This window comes from Poecilia mexicana, unplaced genomic scaffold (assembly GCF_051168715.1).
Source record: "Poecilia mexicana isolate PSO_F unplaced genomic scaffold, ASM5116871v1 scaffold_1, whole genome shotgun sequence".
Classification (NCBI taxonomy): domain Eukaryota; kingdom Metazoa; phylum Chordata; class Actinopteri; order Cyprinodontiformes; family Poeciliidae; genus Poecilia; species Poecilia mexicana.
In genome coordinates this window covers 2615456-2638068 of record NW_028263370.1, presented here as the reverse complement: position 1 = coordinate 2638068, position 22613 = coordinate 2615456, and the positions used below count along the sequence as shown (strand labels likewise).

Here is a 22613-nt window from a genome sequence, read left to right as displayed (position 1 = left end):
GCACTCAAAGAGGCATGACTTCTTATCACCGCATCACATGACGGGGGCGTGCTGCAAGTTAAAATTATCTTCCGAAAGGGGAGAAAGAAACTTTTCCTGTACTGGCCGCATTGTGTGGAGAATTACTGGACGTGTAATCCATGCTTAGTTTTCAGGATCAAACCACCCTGTGTTGCTGGAAAAGATGAAATTGAGCTTAGATGTTGTATTTATATAGCAGAGCTGTGTAATTCTTCAATCCCAGCTACTTTGTTAGTTACACTCAGCTGCAGATACGCAAACAGGACCATCAGAATTAAAGAACTTGTCTCAATCCCAGTTTTTGCAGACACTGATTACATCTAGAGAAAAAAGATGAACTGCGAATAGATTGGATTGTTTTAAGAAACTGCTTCCACACTAAAATGTTCATGAAACAAATAAGGAAATGTAAAAATCAAATGCAAAAAAAAAAAAAGTTTTCTCTCTCCCTTCCCTGGTTATACAAGGCATTTTAAGCTGTGCATATTTTTTGATCTAAAACTACTACAACCATCATAGAATCTAGTTTGACACCAGCTTAAGTCTGCACACGCCTGTAGCCTGAAGCATAAAACTATGAGAGATAAATAAAGCTCATGAGATTCACTGCTGTGAAATGTTTACTTCATCACAATATTGTGCATTGCCTTGTTGTCCACATGCTTGTCATGCAATGATGGAACGTAGATCTAATAACTAGAATGGATTCTCATTTGTGGTATTGAAACTCATTTCATTCCTGCTCATTTCATTCCCGCAAATGGGAATCTGTTTCAGCTAGCTCGCCATGAACTAGCTAACTGAACTTGTAGCATGTTGAGGAACTCCAAAACAATCGTGAAAACACAACTTTTAGATCAACTGGTCAATATAATTTTTCCCTTAGGAGCAGGCGTGTGCCCTGATCGCCACCTGCAATTACATGGCAATAGGCAATAGCTGGATTTTAATATGAAGTAGATATTAATGTATTTCCTTTAAACATGTTAGAATTGTTGTTTCTTGAACTAATTAGGATTTACAGCAGAAGTAATGGACATAGTTAAGGATATGACCATGTTCTGGTCATATTTTCTACACTATGTCCATTGATGGAAAACTCTTGAAGTTGAACCCTGAACTTTCAAGCTTCAGGCTACAAGCTAAGCAGCAGATTTCATCCTTTGTATTCATTCAACCTCTAAAGATCAGAATGAACTGCCTTTTTTATTATTATTTTTCCTTTTTACATGATTAAAACCTCATTAAACATAATTTTGGTAAAGTGTAAGGGTACAAAGTGTCATTATTACCTTCATATTAGTGTAGCCAACTATACAGGAAGCACAAAAAAGCCCAGCCTTGTTGAATGTGCTTTGAAGTGTAGCCCCCAGACTTTGTGCTAATGTTCAAGCTGAGTGTTTTTATTGGTTTTGCCTTGCTATAATGTTACTAATGCTAATGTTCATTGAAAAACTCTGAAACCAGACTTACCAAGAAACAACTTTTCTCTGTTACGATGTTCAAAAAGAAGAATTTACTATCACAGCAAGAGACAGATGAGGTACAACAAAGCTGCTGCTCAAACCAGGATATCAGATCAGGGGTCGGGGGGGGGGGGCAAATCCTCATCCTCACCATCTGAGAAAAGGGCATCAAGCTGAGCATGAGGGCAGCTGTCCTGAGAGGCTGTAGCAAAGTTGGAACTCCTGAACTTTTGTCTTTTGCCAAACGTATTAAAAGTCAACAAAATGGACTTTTTCTTTGCAGAGGAAAAAAAAAGCTTTAATTTAATCTTCATCTTTAGTTAAATACGTTGTAAATCAGTGGGCCGAATTTAATGTTGCAATTATTTGACTGGAGGAAGCCTGAAGCAGCAGCATTTCAGTAAACAAAAAACGTTGACTCCCAAAAGCCTCCACACCCCCGTTAAAATGTAAAAGGTTGAGATCATAGAAAATAATTTCAAACTCTTTCCACCTTTCCATCCATCCTTTATTATGGCATGTATTCTGTTTAATTAATCAGAAAGACGAGAATAAAAAAAAAAATATATATATATATATATATATATATATATATATATATATATATATACAGGTGCTGGTCATAAAATTAGAATATTGTGATAAAGTTCATTATTTTCCATAATGTCATGATAAAAATTAAATTGTCATATATTTTAGATTCATTGCACACCAACTGAAATATTTCAGGTCTTTTATTGTTTTAATTTTGATGATTTTGGCAAACAGCTCATGAAAACCCAAAATCCCTGTCTCAAAAAATTAGAATATTATGAAAAGGTTCTCTGAACGAGCAATAAAAATAATCATCTGAATCAACAAAGTAACTCTAAACACCTGAAAAAGATTCCTGAGGCCTTTAAAAACTCCCAGCCTGGTTCATTACTCAAAACCGCAATCATGGGTCAGACTGCTGACCTGACTGCTGTCCAGAAGGCCATCACTGACATCCTCAAGCAAGAGGGTGAGAAACGGAAAGAAATTTCTGAACGAATCGGCTGTTTGCAGAGTGTTATATCAAGGCACCTCAGTGGGAAGTCAGTAGGAAGGAAAAAGTGTGGCAGAAAACGCTACACAACGAGAAGAGGTGACCGGACCCTGAGGAAGATTGTGGAGAAGGGCCGATTCCAGACCAAATTAAATTTTCATCTCCATAAAACTTTTCAGCAGATGGAAGCATGAAGTGCTCCAAAATCTTCTGATAGCTGCTGCATTGATCCTGCCCTTGATAAAACCCAGTGGGCCAACACCAGCAGCTGACATGGCTCCCAGACCATCACTGACTGTGGGTACTTGACACTGGACTTCTGGCATTTTGGCATTTCCTTCTCCCCAGTCTTCCTCCAGAGTCTGGCACTTTGATTTCCGAATGACATGCAAAGTTTGCTTTCATCCGAAAAAAGTACTTTGGACCACTGAACAACAGTGTTCCAAAGTGCTGCTTCTCTGTAGCCCAGGTCAGGCGCTTCTGCCGCTGTTTCTGGTTCAAAAGTGGCTTGACCTTTGACCTGGGGAATGCGGCACCTGTAGCCCATTTCCTGCACACGCCTGTGCACAGTGGCTCTGGATGTTTCTACTCCAGACTCAGTCCACTGCTTCCCCCAAGGTCTGGAATCGGCCCTTCTCCACAATCTTCCTCAGGGTCCGGTCACCTCTTCTCGTTGTGCAGCGTTTTCTGCCACACTTTTTCCTTCCTACTGACTTCCCACTGAGGGGCCTTGATATAACACTCTGCAAACAGCCGATTCGTTCAGAAATTTCTTTCTGTTTCTCACCCTCTTGCTTGAGGATGTCAGTGATGGCCTTCTGGACAGCAGTCAGGTCAGCAGTCTGACCCATGATTGCGGTTTTGAGTAACGAACCAGGCTGGGAGTTTTTAAAGGCCTCAGGAATCTTTTTCAGGTGTTTAGAGTTACTTTGTTGATTCAGATGATTATTTTTATTGCTCGTTCAGAGAACCTTTTCATAATATTCTAATTTTTTGAGACAGGGATTTTGGGTTTTCATGAGCTGTTTGCCAAAATCATCAAAATTAAAACAATAAAAGACCTGAAATATTTCAGTTGGTGTGCAATGAATCTAAAATATATGACAATTTAATTTTTATCATGACATTATGGAAAATAATGAACTTTATCACAATATTCTAATTTTATGACCAGCACCTGTATATATATATATATTCCCCTCTCACCCTCCGTGGGTGGTCTCTCTTTCATCCTCTGAGCTCGGGTCCTCTACCAGAGGCCTGGGAGCTTGAGGGTTCTCCAGTATCTTGGCTGTGCCTAGAACTACACATTTCTGGACTGAGATGTCTGATGTTGTTCCTGGGATCTGTTTGAGCCACTGCTCCAGTTTGGGGGTGACTCCCCCGAGGGCCCCGATGACCACAGGCACCACTGTGGTCTTCACCTTCCAGGCCTTCTCCAGTTCCTCTCTGAGGCCCTGGTATTTCTCCAGTTTAGAAAAAAAAAAAAAAAAAAAAAAAAAATATATATATATATATATAAACCCAAAAAGCTGGAATAACTGTTCACTTCTTATTATGTGAAATTCACATTTTGGACATTTGTATAATTTTTCTTACAGCCAAAGTGTTTAGAAAGAACACCAAGTTTTTTTCTTTCTTTCTTTTTTTTTTTTTATTAAGTTAATTTTTTTAGTGTCTGGAAAATTAACCATTTCAAAACCCTCCCAAATGTTGAGTCACAATCAACAGGCACAGCGCTGTTACCTAGCAACCCTAGCCAGGTCCAGCCTGTCACTTAGCAACTCAAGCAGAACTCCAAGCACATCTTGTCACCTGATCTTATCACTGTATGAGTTGTACAATGGCTGCTGGAAAAGACAAGTGTTTTGTTGTTGACTTGCCATCCAGAAACCTCTTCCTTTTTGGTTGTGCAGGAGGCTCCACTTCTGCTTTTCAATAGCTATGCATCTGTTTGTGAGTGTAAGTGTTGAGTTGGGGCCAGCAGCAGCTTATTTGGACTTAAAGTGACAACAGCTCTAAAACGGCTCGTTCAGGAAGGAGCTCAAAACAGGCAGAAGTGACCAGACTAATATCTCATCACCTAAAAATGAATTTGTGCAAAAAAAAAAAAAAAAAAAAAATAAATATATATATATATGTATATATATATATATATATATATATATATATATATATATATATATATATATATATATATATATATATATATATATATATATATATAATGAACGTGTTTTATGCAGCCATAAACTTAGACTAACATGTTCAAGAAAGCATAATTGATCATCTTTAACAACAACATTTTTGGCACTCAGTCTATTGGGTAACCACCACATACTTAGTACTAGGATGACGTGATTAACTACAGCTAACTACTAGCCAAGTTAGCAGAGTCTTCCTACGCTGTACTCATTTTCCCAAAAGATTGTAGCTGAAATAACTCATTAGATTTTACAGAGCTGAAGTCTTTCTAGACTATCTTCTGTCCAGATATCAAACAGAGACAGAGACCGTCCCCGAGCACGCCCACTCTGTTGCTGTATTGTTTTTCAACTGAGTCACAGCTGGCAGAAATGTTGACCGCTTGAACTGTAAAACTTTGTCAGCACCTAATTTCTTCTTCTCCACACTCAGGTAAGCCCTGCCTCCAGCTTAATGCCGCCTCGAATGAACGTGTGCCCCGTCTGGCCCAGTGGTATTTTGCCGGTCTGAAAGCCTCGGCTCCTTGGCCCCAGGGAGTCCAGCTTAAGCCCCAGACGTGAGAGTGGAAGTTCTGCCAGCACGCACTTCCACTTCTGGCCTCGTTGTCTCTGTCACGACAGCAGGAACTTTTTTTCTTTACGTTTTCATCCATCAACCAAAAATGCTCTGAAAAATGGTTGTTTTGATTCAAAGCTTCTTTCAGAAAGATGCGCAGACGACAACTGATTTGGTTCCCATTATGGCAGCGTAGCCTTTTAGCTTCCTTATATCTAAGCTCAGGATTTAAAAATATGAAGTCTTGTCTTTTTTTGTCAAACGGAGACAGTTTGCCTTTTTAAGAATCTCATTCAGTTTTTAAATTAGTCTTCGCTTCCACAGAAGCTGCTTTTAGTGTTTTTCGACTGCTTCCAGCCTCTCTGTAGACAACTCGACAAATGTAATTATCTGTAATGTGGTTTACGAGGATAACGACTGCGACCAAACAAACCCAGCTGAGTTATGAGCCGCGCTCTCTGGGATGCACAGCGCCACAAAATTTAAGTGTCGTATCTCTGCGTGTCGCGGTGCCTCCAGCAAACACGAGTCTGTTTACATCTAACAGACTTTGCTAATTAGGTTTCCCCTTTAAATATGAAATGTATGTCACCTGACAGAGAAAAGTGGGTTGTTTTTGTGCAGAGGTTCGTGTGGCTTACTCCTCCTACTCACAAAGCGCCGTTGCTATTCAGTCAGTAACCTAATCTGTAAAAAAAACAAAACCATTATTCTGTTTTTGAATCGGTTTAAAGTCAAGCAAGGCTTACACAAACACTAAAGTGGTCCAGTTTGTAAAAGATAAATCTCATTTGATCTAATTTTCGTTACTGTAGGAGTTTGACAATGACTTGATTCTGAGCGTTTGAACCACTGATGAACACACTGTTTATTATTATACATCTAAATTCATGTATTATTATTCATCTCAATTCAATTCACTCCAGATTTTTGGATCTTGCAATTGCTTTGTTTCAGATAAAAACTTACCGTCGATGTCAGACTCACAAAGGATGAATGCATAGAGCATATATATTTAAATACAATCTATGATCCTGATCCTGCAAAAAAAAATAAAAAATACGATAAAGACGAGACAAAGAGACGGTGTGTAACGACACCTCTAGATTCATTCGACCATGTCCACATTTATCCTGCAATCAGTCATTCTGATGTTAAATATGACAGTAAATTGTCACATATTAGCCACTAGATTACATCTCAGATGTACTTGATAAATTTCAAGACATTTTCAGAAAACCTTGGTTTTAATCAGCTTTCGATGGTTTTCTTTCATCACTTTCCTTTAGCAACACCCTAAGTCATTTTGTGCCAAAAGTGATTTTAGCGGGAAAAACAACAAAACACCATGTCTCTCTTGCCAAAAGATGATTTATGCAAAAACAAATAAAAATAAATAAATTACATAATGACTTAAGTCGTTATTTTAGAAAGGTGATGAAATGTAGATTTTCCTGCTTCCTTTTCTTCTTAATATGCATGGACGTCTTAATCATCTGAGAGAAAAAAAATCAGGGTTTGAAAGAGAATATGATCAAGACTGCAGAATATCGGCCTGCACATTTGTTTTTGGTTTTTTTTAAATGCTCAGTTTAGTTGAAAAATTATACTTTTCTACCTTCTGATCAGAAACTGAGGCAGTTTGTCTGATATTTATGCTAAGGCCTCTACACATTACACAGCAAATGACTATAACTTTTCTTAATTGCTGATCTTTGTGTTTTTGAACATTCATCTTTTAAGGTCTTTCCAAATATCATGTTGCAAAGCTACAAAACTTCAGCGTTAATCGTAAATCTGTGGGTTAATTGGTTGAGTTCATCGACCAATTAACTAATTCTTCTATTGCAAATAAAATACGAAATAAAGAGAAAAAAACTGTTTTTTTGCACTTGGATGTCAATTGTTCTAATACAGAATATTTTTCTGATCAAAACGTGTCACTACTTTCAGAGCTTTTACTTCACTGACAGGATGCAGCAGGTGAATCTGGCTTATGTATTCTGAGATTCCCAGGAAACAGTCAACAGAGATTGAACAATTTAAATATGATTCAGTTGAGCTTCAGAGCGATTTGAGCTTTTCCACTTGAGTCAAACATGTGAAGAAGGCTGACAGTCGGGCAGCTGAGTGAAGTGCAGCAGTGTAGACAGTTCAGGGCCTCATGTCCATCAGGTTGGATTATCTTTAAATGATGTTGCCTTTACTTCTTATGTCACTGTTAATCTCAGGTTGCGCACCAATTCCCCGTGGGAATGGCACGGACGTTTTGTAAGTGGCAAAGCATTCTCGCTTATGAAAACAGTGAAGGATCCCGTCAAAGTAGATGCAAAAAAAAATATATAAAAAAACATGAGGAAAAACAGAAAAAGAAAAAGTTGAGGAAAGCAGTGGAAATTAGGAAAATGCTTAAAAAAATGGAACAGAAAATAATCAGATTATAAAATGACATTTTTAAAAAAGAAGGTAGAAAACATTATTAATACTGCATTTATAATGTATTCTAGCTGATAGGAGTTGAAGTGTTATACATTATTTCGTATATTGTGGAAAAAGTGGTATTTGTTATTTTCTATAATATTTTTGCTGTGACTTTTACTCTTTTATTGTCCAGAACCGTTCAAAAATAAACTGTTAAGCTAAAACAAATATTATTAAAACCTAAGATAAAAGCTTAAGGAAAAGGCCCATGATGCTCCGCTGGAGTCAGAGAATCAACATTTCTCTGTCAGCTGATGTGTCACACACACAAAAAATAAATAAATAAAAAGTAGCAGTTCTCCATTCTGGAGTTCGGGGGTGGCTCACTCATTCAGTAACTCATCATCTGCAGGAAGCTGCAATGTCTACTCAAAGGTGTGAGCTAATTACCACACCATAGCTGGTTTAATGGCTTCCCAGGTGGCCTTTCTTTTTGCAATGCAGCTCACTGGACATCAGCCAAGTGTAATTTCTTCATGATTAAACGAACCGACGAGGTGATGGCACATGCAGACGATGAGTTTAACCGTTTAGCAGTGGATGGTAACATGGACTTAACCCTTTATCATGATATTTTGTGGTAATATTGTGATAAAAATAAAAGTGACAATATAGTTACTACTTCTGTTTTGGTGGCTTTATGGCTTACCAGTTACCATACATCAGCCCCGGAAGTACAAATATGCAGTTTCTGCACAACGCTACACATAACAGGAGAGTTTTACAGGAAGTGTATTCTTCACACACGTGGTTTCAGCTTCTCTGCGCCATGCTGGGATTAAAAGATTGAGGTTTATGGAAGGGAAGGACTCTCAGAACAAACTGTATGGTCTCCACTGTAGCCCCTTTCGTAGATACTTCTGCTAACGTGATTCACTGCTGTCATGGTAACTCCATCTGCTCACATCAACGTCAAAGAGAACGATTTCAAGGATAGGTTTGAGATCAGAATGAGCGCTGTTTGGGATTCATTTAAATATTGCTTTTAGCTGTGCGAAATCTGCACAGTAACATGAGTGAAGTGACATGACACGGTCGCGGTTCTTCGACTTCCACTAAACACTGCTCTCTCTTTTTTATTTTTATTTTTTACATCCTCATGGATCCAGAAATTCATCAGTTTTTTTTTCTTTCATTCATTCTAGATAATGACTTTATTTTATCCAAACTGCGTCCTCAAAAAACAGCAGCTAATTCAGACTGATGTTAACGTTATCTGCTGGTTTATTTTTTTAGAGTTCACTCGAGGACACTGGCTGCACTTTGAGGCTTATGACTGACGATTCTGTTATTCCATTGCAACTTTCAGAGCTTTTAAACTTGTACAAACAGCAGCAGCGCCATTTTGCATGTCAGCCCCACTGTAAACAAGGAAATTAACTTCACCTTGCTGAATGTATCATGGTTTTTTTTTTTACGCTTTTTTCAGCATCCCTCTGCTTTAAGCCACACAGTTTTGTGTTTCCCCATCAACCATCATCTTATCTGTTTTAATGTGCTACAGCCGCAATGAAGGTGCCAATATTTTCACACCTGCAGGCACAGCATGCATACATGCAGGTACACATACAGACTGCTGGAGGTGATTGTTGATGCTGACTTTTCCTTAGAACTTTCTTGCTATAAGTCACAATTTTAATCATGATCTTGAGTGCTATCAGATTTTTTTTTTTCCTTGATTTGCTTCAGACTTTCTGTGTTTTTAATTGTGGAATTTTACAGTGTTGTGTCGTCACTTTGTGTCCTCCATGGTGGAAAGCGCCGCAGGGTTTGGTGATGCTCATCGGCCGATGCGGGATCTGCAAATGCACAAGCAGGCTCATGGATTAGTTTGGATGTGATACAGTAAAACACGCAAACTTTTGACATTTTTACTCAGGCTCACAGGCTGATGTACTAAAGACTGTATGTCTTTAGTACATCAGGTTTCTCTTCATGGGTTCTGTGGCAGAATAGTCATCGAGCAATCAGTGGGTTAAAGGTTTGATTCTGTCGGATGCCGCTGTGCACCTGGACAAGGAACTTAACCTCACAATGCCAATCAATCTGCTTACTAGTGTAAAAATGTGTGTGAGTGACTGTAGTGTAAAGTGCTTTGATATACAAGTTCTGTCCATTCACGTTGTTTTGTTAAAGAACATCAAATGAGGAGGGGATGTGTGTGTTTACGCTGCGGTTCTGGCACTCTATTGTTCTGGGTTGGAGTTGCTGATTGAACTCGGCTCTCGCATCGTCTTCCTTTAGTCCTCCACTATCTAATAAAATGTGTAAATTAATGATGAATGTCTGTACATTTCTGACCAGAACTGGATTCATTCTTTCTTACTGTTTGGCTTTTGCACATTGAATATGATCCACTGAAGCTTTCATTCAATTTTTATTTTAATAATTGTCCTAAATGGTCAAATGGGCTGAACTTATAAAGCGCTTTTCCAATCATTTTGACCACTCAAAGAGCTTTACACTGGAGTCACATTCATACACCGGTGCACAGATCGATAGGCAGTTTGAGGTTAAGCATTTTGCCCAGGGGCACATCGACACGAGGCAGGAGGAGGAACTGGAATCGAACCTACAACCTTCCAATCACAAGACGACTTCTCTACCCACAAAAATAGTTTTTGAGTAATTGACTTGGTTTTCAGAAAAACAAACCAAATCACAATCTGTTGCCTCCTTCTGACTTTTTTTTTTTTTTTACAAACGGCAAACAAATCAAATATACAACGACATTCGAAGTTAGAAAGCTCTCCAACTTTGTTCGTACCAAAACCATCTGCGAGTCATTTTTCAACTTTATGATGATTTAAGTGACTTTGGGTAGAAAAACAAAAACCCTGTTTCTCGTGTCATTTTTCTTACATCGCTCTCAGATTCAGGAGCATAAACTTCCACATGAGCTCCATTTGGGGAGGGTAAAGAATGTAAAGGGAGCAGGATATGGATGGCAGGAGATTTATGGAGCCCAGAGAGCAGGGCTGAGGATTTAGGGTCTCGCCCTGGGCATTCTCCACGGGACACTGAGAATGGTATGTGCTGGCCGGGCCATCTTCCCACATGTGTCCCACCACGCTGCTTCTTACTGTTTTTTTTCTCTTTCGCACACTACTTTTACGATCTCACTTGGATACTGCCGCGTTCATCCGAAGCCACAACTGGCCGCTCGCCTTCCTTGTGCAGCGCTCTTCTGATTTAACGGAAACTTACTCCGAATGTCGCAATCGAGTCACTTGAACCACCTGCCAGCAGTTCACTGATTCTCAAATTTCTTTCTAGCCCAGATGTCTCGTCATTGGAAGTGTTGACAATTTGAGCAGAGTGGTTATTGAAAGTATTTAAGCTATTTCCAAGTGTTGACCATGAAGAAAACACATGGACTGACTTGTTTTCTGTAGCCAGAAAAGACTGAAGAACTTTATTATTAAAAACAAATAAGTGTTTCGAATGCTTAAGCGTGAGTTTAGAATTTGAAGAATGGACGTCAGTGCAGGATAAAGTGTTGTGATCTACACTTTAACAGTCCAGAAAAGCATTAAGGATGTTTTTTCATCTATCAGTCCCCCTGGTTTCTCACAATTCTGCGGTTGCAGAAATTCATGCAAAATCAACAGATGCCCACATTTTTTCATGCCAAATCCTGGAGGAACTGATTCACTGACATGAACACGGACGAGATGAGGGAGCGAAACTTGTCCCTGCCGGACCCGCTGTGTGCTTGAGACTCCTAAGTCAGACACGAAACAAGATGAACAAAAATACCAAGAAAACACAGAGTATGGGACCCTTTCAAAGCCTTGGCTGTGTTTATTCGCAATTCAGTTCACGTCAGAAAGGCTGAAGGACAGTCAGGCAAACAAGATGGAGAAGGAACGAGGAATTCTTCGAACACAGAAAATGCAGAAAAGAATTCAATTGAAGAAAGTTGAGGCTGACGTTTGCTTTGTTTTCTGAGAAGCATCCTCTGAATAAAGCAGATGTTGGCTGTCAAGGGAACAGCTTTGCTTGTTTTTGAAAAGAAAAAAGAACAAACAAACAAAAAAAAATCCCGACTACATCTGGACACCACTGTGCAGCATGAGAGCGGTGAGCTGGATGTAAATACAGGATTATATTATGTGACTTTAAACCTCTTTTCATCATCTCCTCCTCGTTGGGAGGGACTTTAGATGCTTAGGTCACCGTCGCTTGGGTTTTAAAAAATATGCTGGAGTTTTCTCTATCGGTCCAAACGTGAAGAGGTCAAGTGCGCTCGTTTGCACATCTCAGCTTTCAAGGTGTGTCTCCTTTAAGTTCCCGTGATTCTTTGCCAAAGCACACCACTTTAACTTCCCCAAAATGTGTAGTTCTGTTAGTACCGGCTTTTGTTTTGATGAACCGGACGGTCCATTCGGAGACGTTTTTAAATACAGTGACATGGGAGGTTACAATCCACTGATATGTCAACTCAGAAGAGAGAAAGAAAAAGAAAGAACTGGAAGCAAAAAGAGCAAGTAATTCCTCCAATCAATGCAGTCGTGGTTCTTGACTTAACTGAACCTGAGCGAATTCTTCCTTCTGTCCCCATTTGTTCCACCTTCGGTGAGTGTAGAATCAGTTTTGATCATTTTTTCAGTTGGAGGAGGCTTTGTCTGAAACATTGAAATTTCAGGAATAAATTAACCATTTCATGCATAGTGGTCACTACAGTAGACACCACAAGAAAAGCTTCTTGTGGATTTTTATGTTGTAAATGCACACAGACCACTGAAGTGGACACTAATGCATCATAAAATACACTATCAACTACTGGCCATCAGCTGCAACTGCAAGAAATTAATTTTGTTAAATCCAATATGGCCGACAGACAGAAAAGCCACACCAACCGACCCGGTCCTTCCTACTGTAGACGACTCTTGCAGGTAAAAAAAAAAAAAAAAAAACATATTGTGACATCAGATAACCCCTAAAATACTGATGTATTTTTCAAATAACTTTGTATTTGGAGAAAATTACAATTGATCACCTAAAAAAAATTTTTAACAAATTTTTTTTCCTACCTTTTTTTTATGCCTTAAGAAATTAAAAAAAATAAAAAATAGGAAAAAAAATCTTGACATTCATTCATGAAAGGGTTAAAGGTTTTATTAAAAAATGTATCAATGTATCATAAGTGAAGAATTGGACCAGTGTTTTCAATTTTGAAAATGCCAAATGAAAAACAACAAATAAAACAGTCCTTTAAGTATTAAATGATAAATGGATTGAACTCATATAGTCAAATTGAACGCAGAAATTCAGATGCCAACATGCAAGGGCAAGTGCCTACGAGTATTTTCTTACAGAAGCTCACTCGTTTCACCCCTTATTTATCACTATCACTTATCTAGGCACTATCACTGCCTGTTTTTGAGCAATAAATTAACTAAATGGGGTGAAACATAGATTTAAATTGTTATAAAGCAGTTTTTTTTTAATCTCAGATATATTTACTGGCACCATTTAACATGTGCGTGTCTGAGAATAATTCTGGAGAGCTCTGGGTGGTGTGAATGTAACTTACTTATGTGAAAGAAAGTAAGTTAAACCTGCGGCATCACACTATGTTGGTCTGAGAGATGTATTAAAGTAAGAGAAGTTAAATCTTTTTCTGTTTTACTCAGAGTACTTCAAATGCTATCTGGCTCGCTGGTCCTGCATCAAATTTATGCTTGCAGCATCATAAAAATATAAAAGTATAAATTCACGCTGTTATTTTATGTGAGCGATATCATACAAGTCATTTCATTAAACCTAAAATGATCCACTTTCAGGGCAGAACTGAATAAGTCTCATCCATAATCTTCTGCAAACATAGGTAGGATCTAAAAATGCAAATCGTAAAGTTTGAATAGCGGGAGGCTGTTTGAGGTTCTGCTGCTTCCTCCATGCAGATGAGCCGAGTGGATTTGTTGTTCGGTGCTCGAAGCTCTGAGAATCCTTTATTACCAGCTGTCAAAACGCACCGTTGGGGTTGCTTCTTCGCAAAGACGCAGAAAGAAAAGGCAGTGAGGTCTGAGGAATACGAGGAATATTCTGTCGGCGAGAACTGAACCCAAACAAAACTAGTTTCACTGCCTCTGGTCAAGAGCATTTAGATTCAAATGTGAAAATTGACATTTAAAAATGACTTGAGAAAAGTATTCGCACCCTTTCGCATGTTCTCTGTTTTACCTTTTAGTTACACTGTTTTTGATCTCTGATGAAAAAAAAAAAAATTTAAATAAATGAACAAAGTATTTTCAAATGATAATTTATTTTATTAAGATAAAAAAAAAATATTCAAACCAACTGTGATTGAACACATTGTTGGACAACTGAGCCAAATTTCAGAAGATACACCAGATGATTGTCTGACATGTAAATGTGATGTGGATAAAAAAAAAAAAAGATTTAAATAAGCAAAACCGAAAGAGTGCATCAATAACTCATCCAGGAGAACTAGAGAACCCAGAATAACGTCTCGCCTCAGGTTGGCTTCATTACGTTCATCGCTCAGCATTAAGAAGTAGAAATGGAAAACATGCAATAAAAGGTTTTCCTCACATTTGCCAAAAAGCAACTGATCTCAGAGACTTTTGGGAAACGGTTCTGCAGACTTTAGTGAGTCTTTTTAAAGGGTGTGAATCCTGTTCTACCCACTATAAAATTAACAGAAAATCAGAAAGTGGAGGCACTGTTTCACTTCTGTGTTTTGTTCAGTAGTGGCTGAGTTTCAGTCTTTCTTCTCTGGGAAAATACATAAAAATTATCATAAGGCTAAAATATCAGCCGGCCAAATCGTTCTTCGTACAGTAAAAGTTTGAAAAGCAGTTTCTTTTTTCCGCAGGCCGCGGTTGTTTCAGATCACTTTTCAAATATTACAGTTTGAAAGCAGCTTCTTGTTTTGTTTGTTTTTTCTTCTTCTCAGATTATGTTTTATATTAAGATTTGTTTGATGCTGACAAACCTTTACAAGCAAAAGCTAAAGAAATCTGCAAGCGGGTAAATAATTGTTCGCAGCACTTGGCTGATGTCCAGTCGTGTTTGTTCTGTTTAAACTGTGAAAAGAAATGAAAGCGCATTTCTCTGAGCACGGCAGGTTAAAAACTATTAAAACCGATCAAAGCCTGATTGAATCATCCGGTTAAATTGACCAAAACAATACACAACAGACTGAAACTAAAAAAAAAAAAAAAAAAAAAAAAAAAAACATTTCTGTTCTCTGGAATAAAGTACAGAAAGAGCAAAAAAATTAAATAAAAAAAAGGCTGTAGAGAGAAATAACATTAGAGTTTAGTGTCATTCGTCATACAGGGCACAGCGGCTTACCGAAGCAGAAACAACATAATTACGGCTCAGCTCAGTCCCATTACAGCCACTGCTCGCGTGTCTCTGTTACCTCCTACGTAGTCTCCACACTCTGCTTAATTACCTTCTCCTTGTCACCCTGGGAAGGCTTGATTGATTTAAACAACAGAGTTTGGAAGCGCTCACTGTGGGTAATGCGTTTACTCCGCAACACCACACCGTGCCCACGGGTGACCGATGTCACGTTAACGGTAATCAACAACAGCTTACATTTTACATAAACTTCATTACTGGTCATTTGATCGTTTAAGGTCAGAGCTTTAAAAGGATCCGCAGTCACACGCTCACTCAACTTCTCTTGGCTCGTCTTCCTAGTGTTCCCCCCAAGGATAATTGTGCAGTTCTGTGCACTTTGATGAAAGTGTGTGAGTGGAGAAGAGAAAGGCACGGTCCCAGGGCAGAAAACACTGGTATGGTCTGGGACGGATGAGGGGAAGCTGTTCAGTTTAATACTGCATGCAGAGATGATTATAGATGAGACTAAGTGGAAAAGAAAAAAACAAATCATCTGACTGTCATGTGTCATTAGAGAGAGCAGATTCATGCAGTGTAAATGCGGGACAAAGAGCAAGGTTGTATGGGACAAAACCAAACATGGGAATCTAAAGGGAACACTCAAATAACACATCCTAGATCTGAATGAATGAAATATTCTCATTGAATACTTTGTTCTGTACAAAGTTGAATGTGCTGACAACAAAATCACACAAAAATCATCACTGGAAATCAAATGTATTAACCAATGGAGGCCTGGATTTGGAGCCACACACAAAATTAAAGTGAAATGTTCCCTTTATTTTTTTGAGCAGTATATATATATATATATATATATATATATATATATATATATATATATATATATATATATATATATATATATATATATATATATAGTTATTTTTCTTTAATGCAGCACTGCTAGCAATTAAAGGGGAACTATTATGCAAAATTAACTTTTTGCACGTTTTCACACTTCCATGAAGGTCTCAGCTGCTTCTAAACCCAATCCAAGCACTTAAAAAGAAAACTCACCCAGACGTTTTTTGTTTTTTGTTGGGGGGCATTACGTTAACAGTTTTTAGTGTCTGGAAAATGAGCCGATTCAAAAACGCCCGCATCACCCAGCAACCCAAGCTGAGCTCCAGCACGTTTGGTCAGCTGGTTTTACCGTTGTATGCGCTGTACAATGGCTGCTGGAAGAGACAAGTGCTTTTGTTGTTGACTTGCCATCCAGAAACCACTTGGTGTATTCTTATTGTGCAGGAGGCTCCACATCTCCTGCACAACCGTTTTCATGTGTAAAGGTTGAGTTGGTGGGTGTGGCCAGCTGAAGGTTGTTTGAATTTAAAGAGACAAGAGCCCGTAAAAGGAAAGGAGCTCAAAACTGACCAGACTAAAATGTTATCATCTAAGAATGATTTTGTGTAAAAAGTGTAATGAATATGTTTTGTATCATCTATATCCTGTTCAAGGAAGCAGAGGTAAAGACGATTCTTAATAAAAGAACATGGGTACCAGTTTGATTTACATGACGGGATCCCCTGAAGTTTTTCTTTATGGCATTGCAATAGAGTGACTTCCTGCTTTTTTGCTGTTACAAACCTTAAACTTTAGTAGCATGTGTTTGCAGTAGTTATGCTAATAAAAACATGCATGAGGTCTGAAATTCCTCAGCTTCACCCTTTCACTGGTGAGCCACGTTTATTTACAATCATAGTGGGTTTACACAGACTCAATCAACACTGATCCAGTCTGTTTCCCTTGACTCTACATTATTTAGGAGCATCTTCTGCATAAAGTACTTCTTCTCATGTGCAGAGATTGTCTTTGATCAGAGAGGAGAATTAAAAGGCAGAGTCAAATTACATTTAATTCTTACTGATTCATTTTGATAATTTCCTGTTAAAAGGAGGAGAAATCAACCTATGATCAAACACAAACGTGGATGAAAAGGTCTTGGCTGAAGCTGCTCTTATTTCACATCTTTTTAAAAAAAAATTTAAAGGCAAAATGTGCACAGACAGTAAAAAGTGATTTTGCTAGTTTGCATAGTAACAAATAAACTTTTTTTTGATAGAGTGAAAAGAAAACAACCTTTCATAATTTAACTGCCACTTCTGAAATGATGAGAGTTATCCTTTTCTTCAACAAACATTTTATTAGAAAAATTGTCCAAGAAGAGACAGGAAAAGACTTTCAAGTTAAAATTAGAAACCCAACTCTTATATCTTGAAAGACAAATTCCTGCACGACCCAGAGGGTTTTAGTTGAGTGCGTAAAAAACAAAAAAAAAAAGATCTTTTTTTTAAATTAAAAGAAATAATCAGTAGTAGTAAATAGGAGTGTGAAACATCGTGTGATTTTTCCAGTTAACTGAGTTTTTTAAAAAAAACAGTGATGATGTCTCTTTTAGCTCTTTGCACATCCTGTAATGCCACATCAGGCATGTTTCACCAGCAAGTTTGGCAAAAGTTCAGATCAGAATTATATTACTGTGCCTTTAAAAAAAACATGCGTGTGTGCATGTGTGTGTGCATGTGTGTGTGTGTGTGTGTGCGTGCGTGCGTGCGTGTGCGTGTGTGTGTGTGCGTGCGTGCGTGTGTGTGTGCGTGTGTGTGTGTGCGTGCGGACAAATTAAAAAATGCAAATGACGTCTACACAGTTTGTTAAAGGAAATAACTGCAGGCGACGGAGCGTTATGAGTGGCTCCCAGATACACACAAAGTGTGCAGAACGTAATGTGTGGTAATTTACATAGTCTGAATATCGCAAAGGAAAACAAATGAGCCACGCCGAGTAACTTGGTCACACAACAATTATCAGATATTCTTATTTTTATCTCTCGCTTCTTTGTGTGTCTTCCCTCCCTCTCTCCCTCTCTCCCTCTCTCTCTTCCTCGCTCCTCACACAGAAGGTTATGGCTTCCTAGTCTTTTTTCTGTGGCGTTGCGGCATTTGCGTTGAAATGTCAGGTAGATTATTGTAATAGTCACTGGAGTTCATTGTGAGATCTCAGAGTCAAACTGTGGCAAATAAAACGAATACTTAAACGGGGAGGTTTAACACAAGAACAAGATGAGATGCAGAGTTGTTAAGGGCACCGCATCATTATGACAAGATGCGAAAAAGCACTAAACTTGAGTTTTGAGAATGAAAACCGCCGCAAATTCGGAGAATTTTGTGATAGGCTTTCGACTGCAAAAACCGTCCCTTAAAGCTCTGAAGTGCACCGAGATTAAGGTAATCTTCCCGATCCCAAGATACCGCGCCACGGCTATAAATTAAAGATCAGGAAAGATGCTTTCAGGATTTAATGTCCGGCTTTCAGCCCCAGCTCCTCTGCGCTGAATATAAATATGATGGTAAATTACAGTCAGATACCATCATGCCGTGACGTCGTGTTATCTGTGATTGGTTGTGCATAACGTTAAACCTGCCTGTGCGGGTCGGTTAGGTTATCGGTTAGTCGTCCTTTGCTGTGTGTCCTGGTTGCATGAAAACCTTGGCGGCCTGTTGCATAACCCATACACACATCTACATATTAACATGAGCACGTTAACCTCTTCATGGTGACTTATCTGGCCAAATCAATTGCTTCTGTGGCCGCGTGAGAATTGGGATATAGGTTTTCATCTCCAAAAGGTTTTCACTGTGGCCCCTGTGTGATTTAATCTTTTTCAAAACTAAATGTGTCGCCGGTCCTTGGGAAATTTTTCTTGTGATATTCAGAAACTGGAGTAAAACATTCAACAAGATGAGGATGTGTGCTTAAAGAGGATTTAAACAGCTCGTGGTATTCTCACTGCTTGTGCCAACACTTCAGCATGAAACCTTTGTCCGTTACCGTCTCACACAGAGATTGGAGTTTGTCCTTGGCTACCGCAGAAGCTGACGTCCACACTCGTCCTCTGTGGGAAACGGCACCAACCAAAGTAAATGCCACTTATGGATTGGCTCGTTTGCAAACATCAGCCAATAGCACTGAGTCTACGTAAAGCGGCCTCTCAAGATTTATTGTCCTTCGAATAAGAAAATATGTGAAAATAGGTAATTTATTCACGAATAAGATTCGTGAATTATCTTATTCACGTAACCACCTCTTTCTATGCATTGTTATTTTAATGTGTTATTATGATGTTAGTTTAAAATTTATTTCTTTTTAGTAGTAGTTTTACAGGGTAACAGTGGACTGCATTGAAAATGAAATCTTACTGTCAGTTTTAAATGGGTTTATTAATTTTATTAGTGTTAAAGGTCAACTTCTTAAAGTATAACCATTAACTGGATCTGCTAAGTAGCCACTGGTCACAGGGCTACTTTCCACAGGGATATTTTCCACAGAAAAATATCCAAACTGGTCAATCCACTACAATACAAAGTTGTGATTAAATCCCTAATACATGATCTTTCAGGCACATTTAATTAAGGTGTTTGTTAAAATCCTTAATTAAAGGTAAAAAAATGATTTTTTTAAAAATTATTATACCAAAAGAGCAAACTTTTTAATGGACTGACATGCACTCTTCTGATCTGATGATTTCGACACGGAAATGTTTGTATTTTCAAAAGAGTTGTGTTCATGGCATTTCTGTGTCTTTTATCCTTTCCAACATAATGAACATTATATGCATGTTTTCAACTATCATACAAATTATTTCAAGTTGTTCTTATAGTCCCTCGATATTTTTTTTTTTCCTGATACCTGCAGAGATCTTCTGGAAATTGAGGGGAAATAACCTTCACATAGAGGAGAGCTTAACAAAACGCTAACAGTGTGATAGTAAGTACCACAACCAGTGTTACTGTCGTGTTTCTTTCAGCTCATGACACAAATGAACAACAGAGGCTCAATTTGAAGCACCCCTGTATTTACAATAGGAGTATTTCCACTTAAAAACATATTCAGTCCTCCGTGGGGAACACCACGAGCAAAGCAGAGGGAGCCGCAGGCATGGCTCATAATCTCAACCGCTGCAGCTTAGCGGATAAGAACAGATTATTATTATTATTATTATTATTATTATTATTATTATTTTTGCTGTTGCCAACAAAATCTATGGAAAGAGCAAAACCAACAATGTTTAGTTTGCCTTTCAAACCTGTCATACTTTGAAGCTTATCGTTCGTAATCCTCCTAAACCCTCTTGTTGTCCAGCATGTAAAGTTCTACGAATATGGGAAAGATAATCCAGTGATGGATTTTATATACATGAAGATTTTTTTTTTTTTAAGGAGTGCTGGATGGAAACAAATTAGTGACTAAATTGTTGCAAACATTTTAAGAACCTCCCAAAGATTCTAATTTATTGTTGGATTTAAAAAAAAAAAAAAAAAAAAAAAGCAAATGCATTTCTCAGAATATTTATTCTTGCCCATATAATCCCTTTGATTTTGTTGTATTTAGCCCCAAAACAACTTATGTTCCTACTCTGCGCTTGTTTGCTGTTCACTTAATAGGAATCCAATGTGTTCATAGAAAAAGAGGATTACAACTGTAGCATCAAATCCCAGCTATTTGTTTTATTGTTTGTTCTGTCGTCCTTTTTTTTAAAAAGAAAAAAAAAAAGCAATGCTCTAATCTGTACAGCATGACAGGCTATTGATGTTTTGCTCAGATCCCTGTGAGAAGCCCAGACTCGGCACTGGATACTGGATGGGATCCTCTGCGTCCGAAGCAAAAATCGACTGGAACAGAATGGAATTTGAAACGTTTTAGCCAAAAATGTTTCCATGCTCAAGGTGTTTTTTGCAGAAACGTTTCAGATTTCGTTTTGTTCTCCAACTGCGTGGGCGAAGACAGTCAACCGGCGCCACATAATCCCAGCCTAGAAAAAAGAAACAGCAAACATGATTAAAGGAGAGCGCCTTGCAAAATGTGTTTTGTGGATCTGTTTACATTTTGTTATGTGAAAAGCTCAACGTTGGAGTTTTGTAGCGATATTAGATGAAAATAGTGAAAAATTGTAAATTGGAAGATAAGAGAGTTATGATTTTCAACAATTTTTATTTATTTTTATTTTTTTTTTACAATTTAATGTCTTAAAAAGTGTGCCACACATTTCATTAGCAACCTCATGTCACCTTGAAATTTTAACCTGTTCTTTTTGGCAAAATACTTGAAGCTCAGTCAGATTAGACGGAAATTATTTGTAAACATTAATTTTCAAGAATTGCCATAGATTATTTTAAAAAAATGTACATTCTTTGACCTAAACCCTGGCTTTGCAGCCATCTTCCCACCAGCTGCAGCTTCCCCCGTTCCTGCTAAAGTAAAGAACCCAGCATAATGCTGCCACTGCCGTGTTTCATTGTAAGGATGATGTGTTCAGGGTAAAGTGTTGCTCCATTTCCCTCTCAGCTGACCAGACTCTGATGTAGATCCTCAGTCATGCAGGACATGGAGACCCTAAGGGCTTCAATAGAGGGCAATTGGATTTATTCTCCCGTTTCATAAAGAGGTTTTGCCTTTCGCTTAAAAATGATTTCACAATTCTGAGCGTTTGTTTGAAGTAGCTATAGGTGAAATGTACTCAGGTTACAAGAGAAGAAGTCCAGTTTTCCTCAGGCTCATCTGATGGAGCGTTCTGCTACGTTTTGTTTCCCCATCAGGGCTCCTCGCAGCAGTAGTCGTGGTAAAACAACAGAATCTACTGACTCTAAATCATGCATTTTTAATCGCATGTTTTTAAAAGCAAATCCAATCTGTTTTTAACTTATTAAAAAGTTTACGTTAAAACAATCTACATTTATTGAAATACTATTTGCCATGTTCGCCATAAGCACGGTGGTACTTGTGTGATGTGCACCACTTTGCGTTGATCCATCACATAATATCGTAATAAGGTATTTTGTATTATGTGGTCTTAATACAACAAAATATGCAGACATTTTTTTAAAAAGCACAAATACTTCTTCTAGGTACAGCAAAGTGTCTGTTATGATGAACCGATCGTTGCGTGACATGAGCTGATGTTTTTAAAATCTCTCTCTGTTTTGGAGTATTGACAAGAGATCCTGTGCATGTACGGCAGACCATTAGTGACACGTTATGGATTGCGCATTCTCTGAAAAGCTGTGCGCTGAACTGAAATGAGTCGGGATGTAAATTGTGCTCCAGGGCATCTTTGTTTTTCTAAAGGCCGACACGGAACAGCATGTGTTCAACATTAATGCTGCGAAATGTTTGTGCCGTAAACGTCCAGCTCCAGCCACCTCCACCACACTCTCAGAAAATAAATTGTCTCTCTATTTTATTTTGTGTGTGTGCGTGTGCGTGTGTGTGTGTGTGTGTGTGCGTGTGCGTGTGTGTGTGTGTGTGTGTGTGTGTGTGTGTGTGTGTGTGTGCGTGTGCAGGCCGTGGGGTGGAATAGGGCCGAGCCTCATGTGGGTTTCCTCTCTCTTCTGGTCCCCGCCGACCCCCATCTTCCCAGCATCGGTGGGATGTCCCAGGTGTGTCTCCTCTTGGCCTTGCTTACGCTCTCCAGCTGCACTAAG

The 22613-nt window shown here is 38.5% G+C and overlaps 1 protein-coding gene across 1 annotated transcript in view; it reads left to right on the top strand.

Annotated features, from left to right (window-relative positions):
- The window catches only part of gcgrb (glucagon receptor b), a 65056-nt gene that overhangs the window by 25318 nt on the left and 17125 nt on the right, over positions 1-22613 (top strand). Inside the window, exon 2 of the mRNA XM_015004764.2 lies at positions 22473-22613. Coding sequence (XP_014860250.2) covers positions 22560-22613 — 54 coding nt within the window. The 5' untranslated portion in view covers positions 22473-22559. The remainder of the gene's footprint in view (positions 1-22472) is intronic.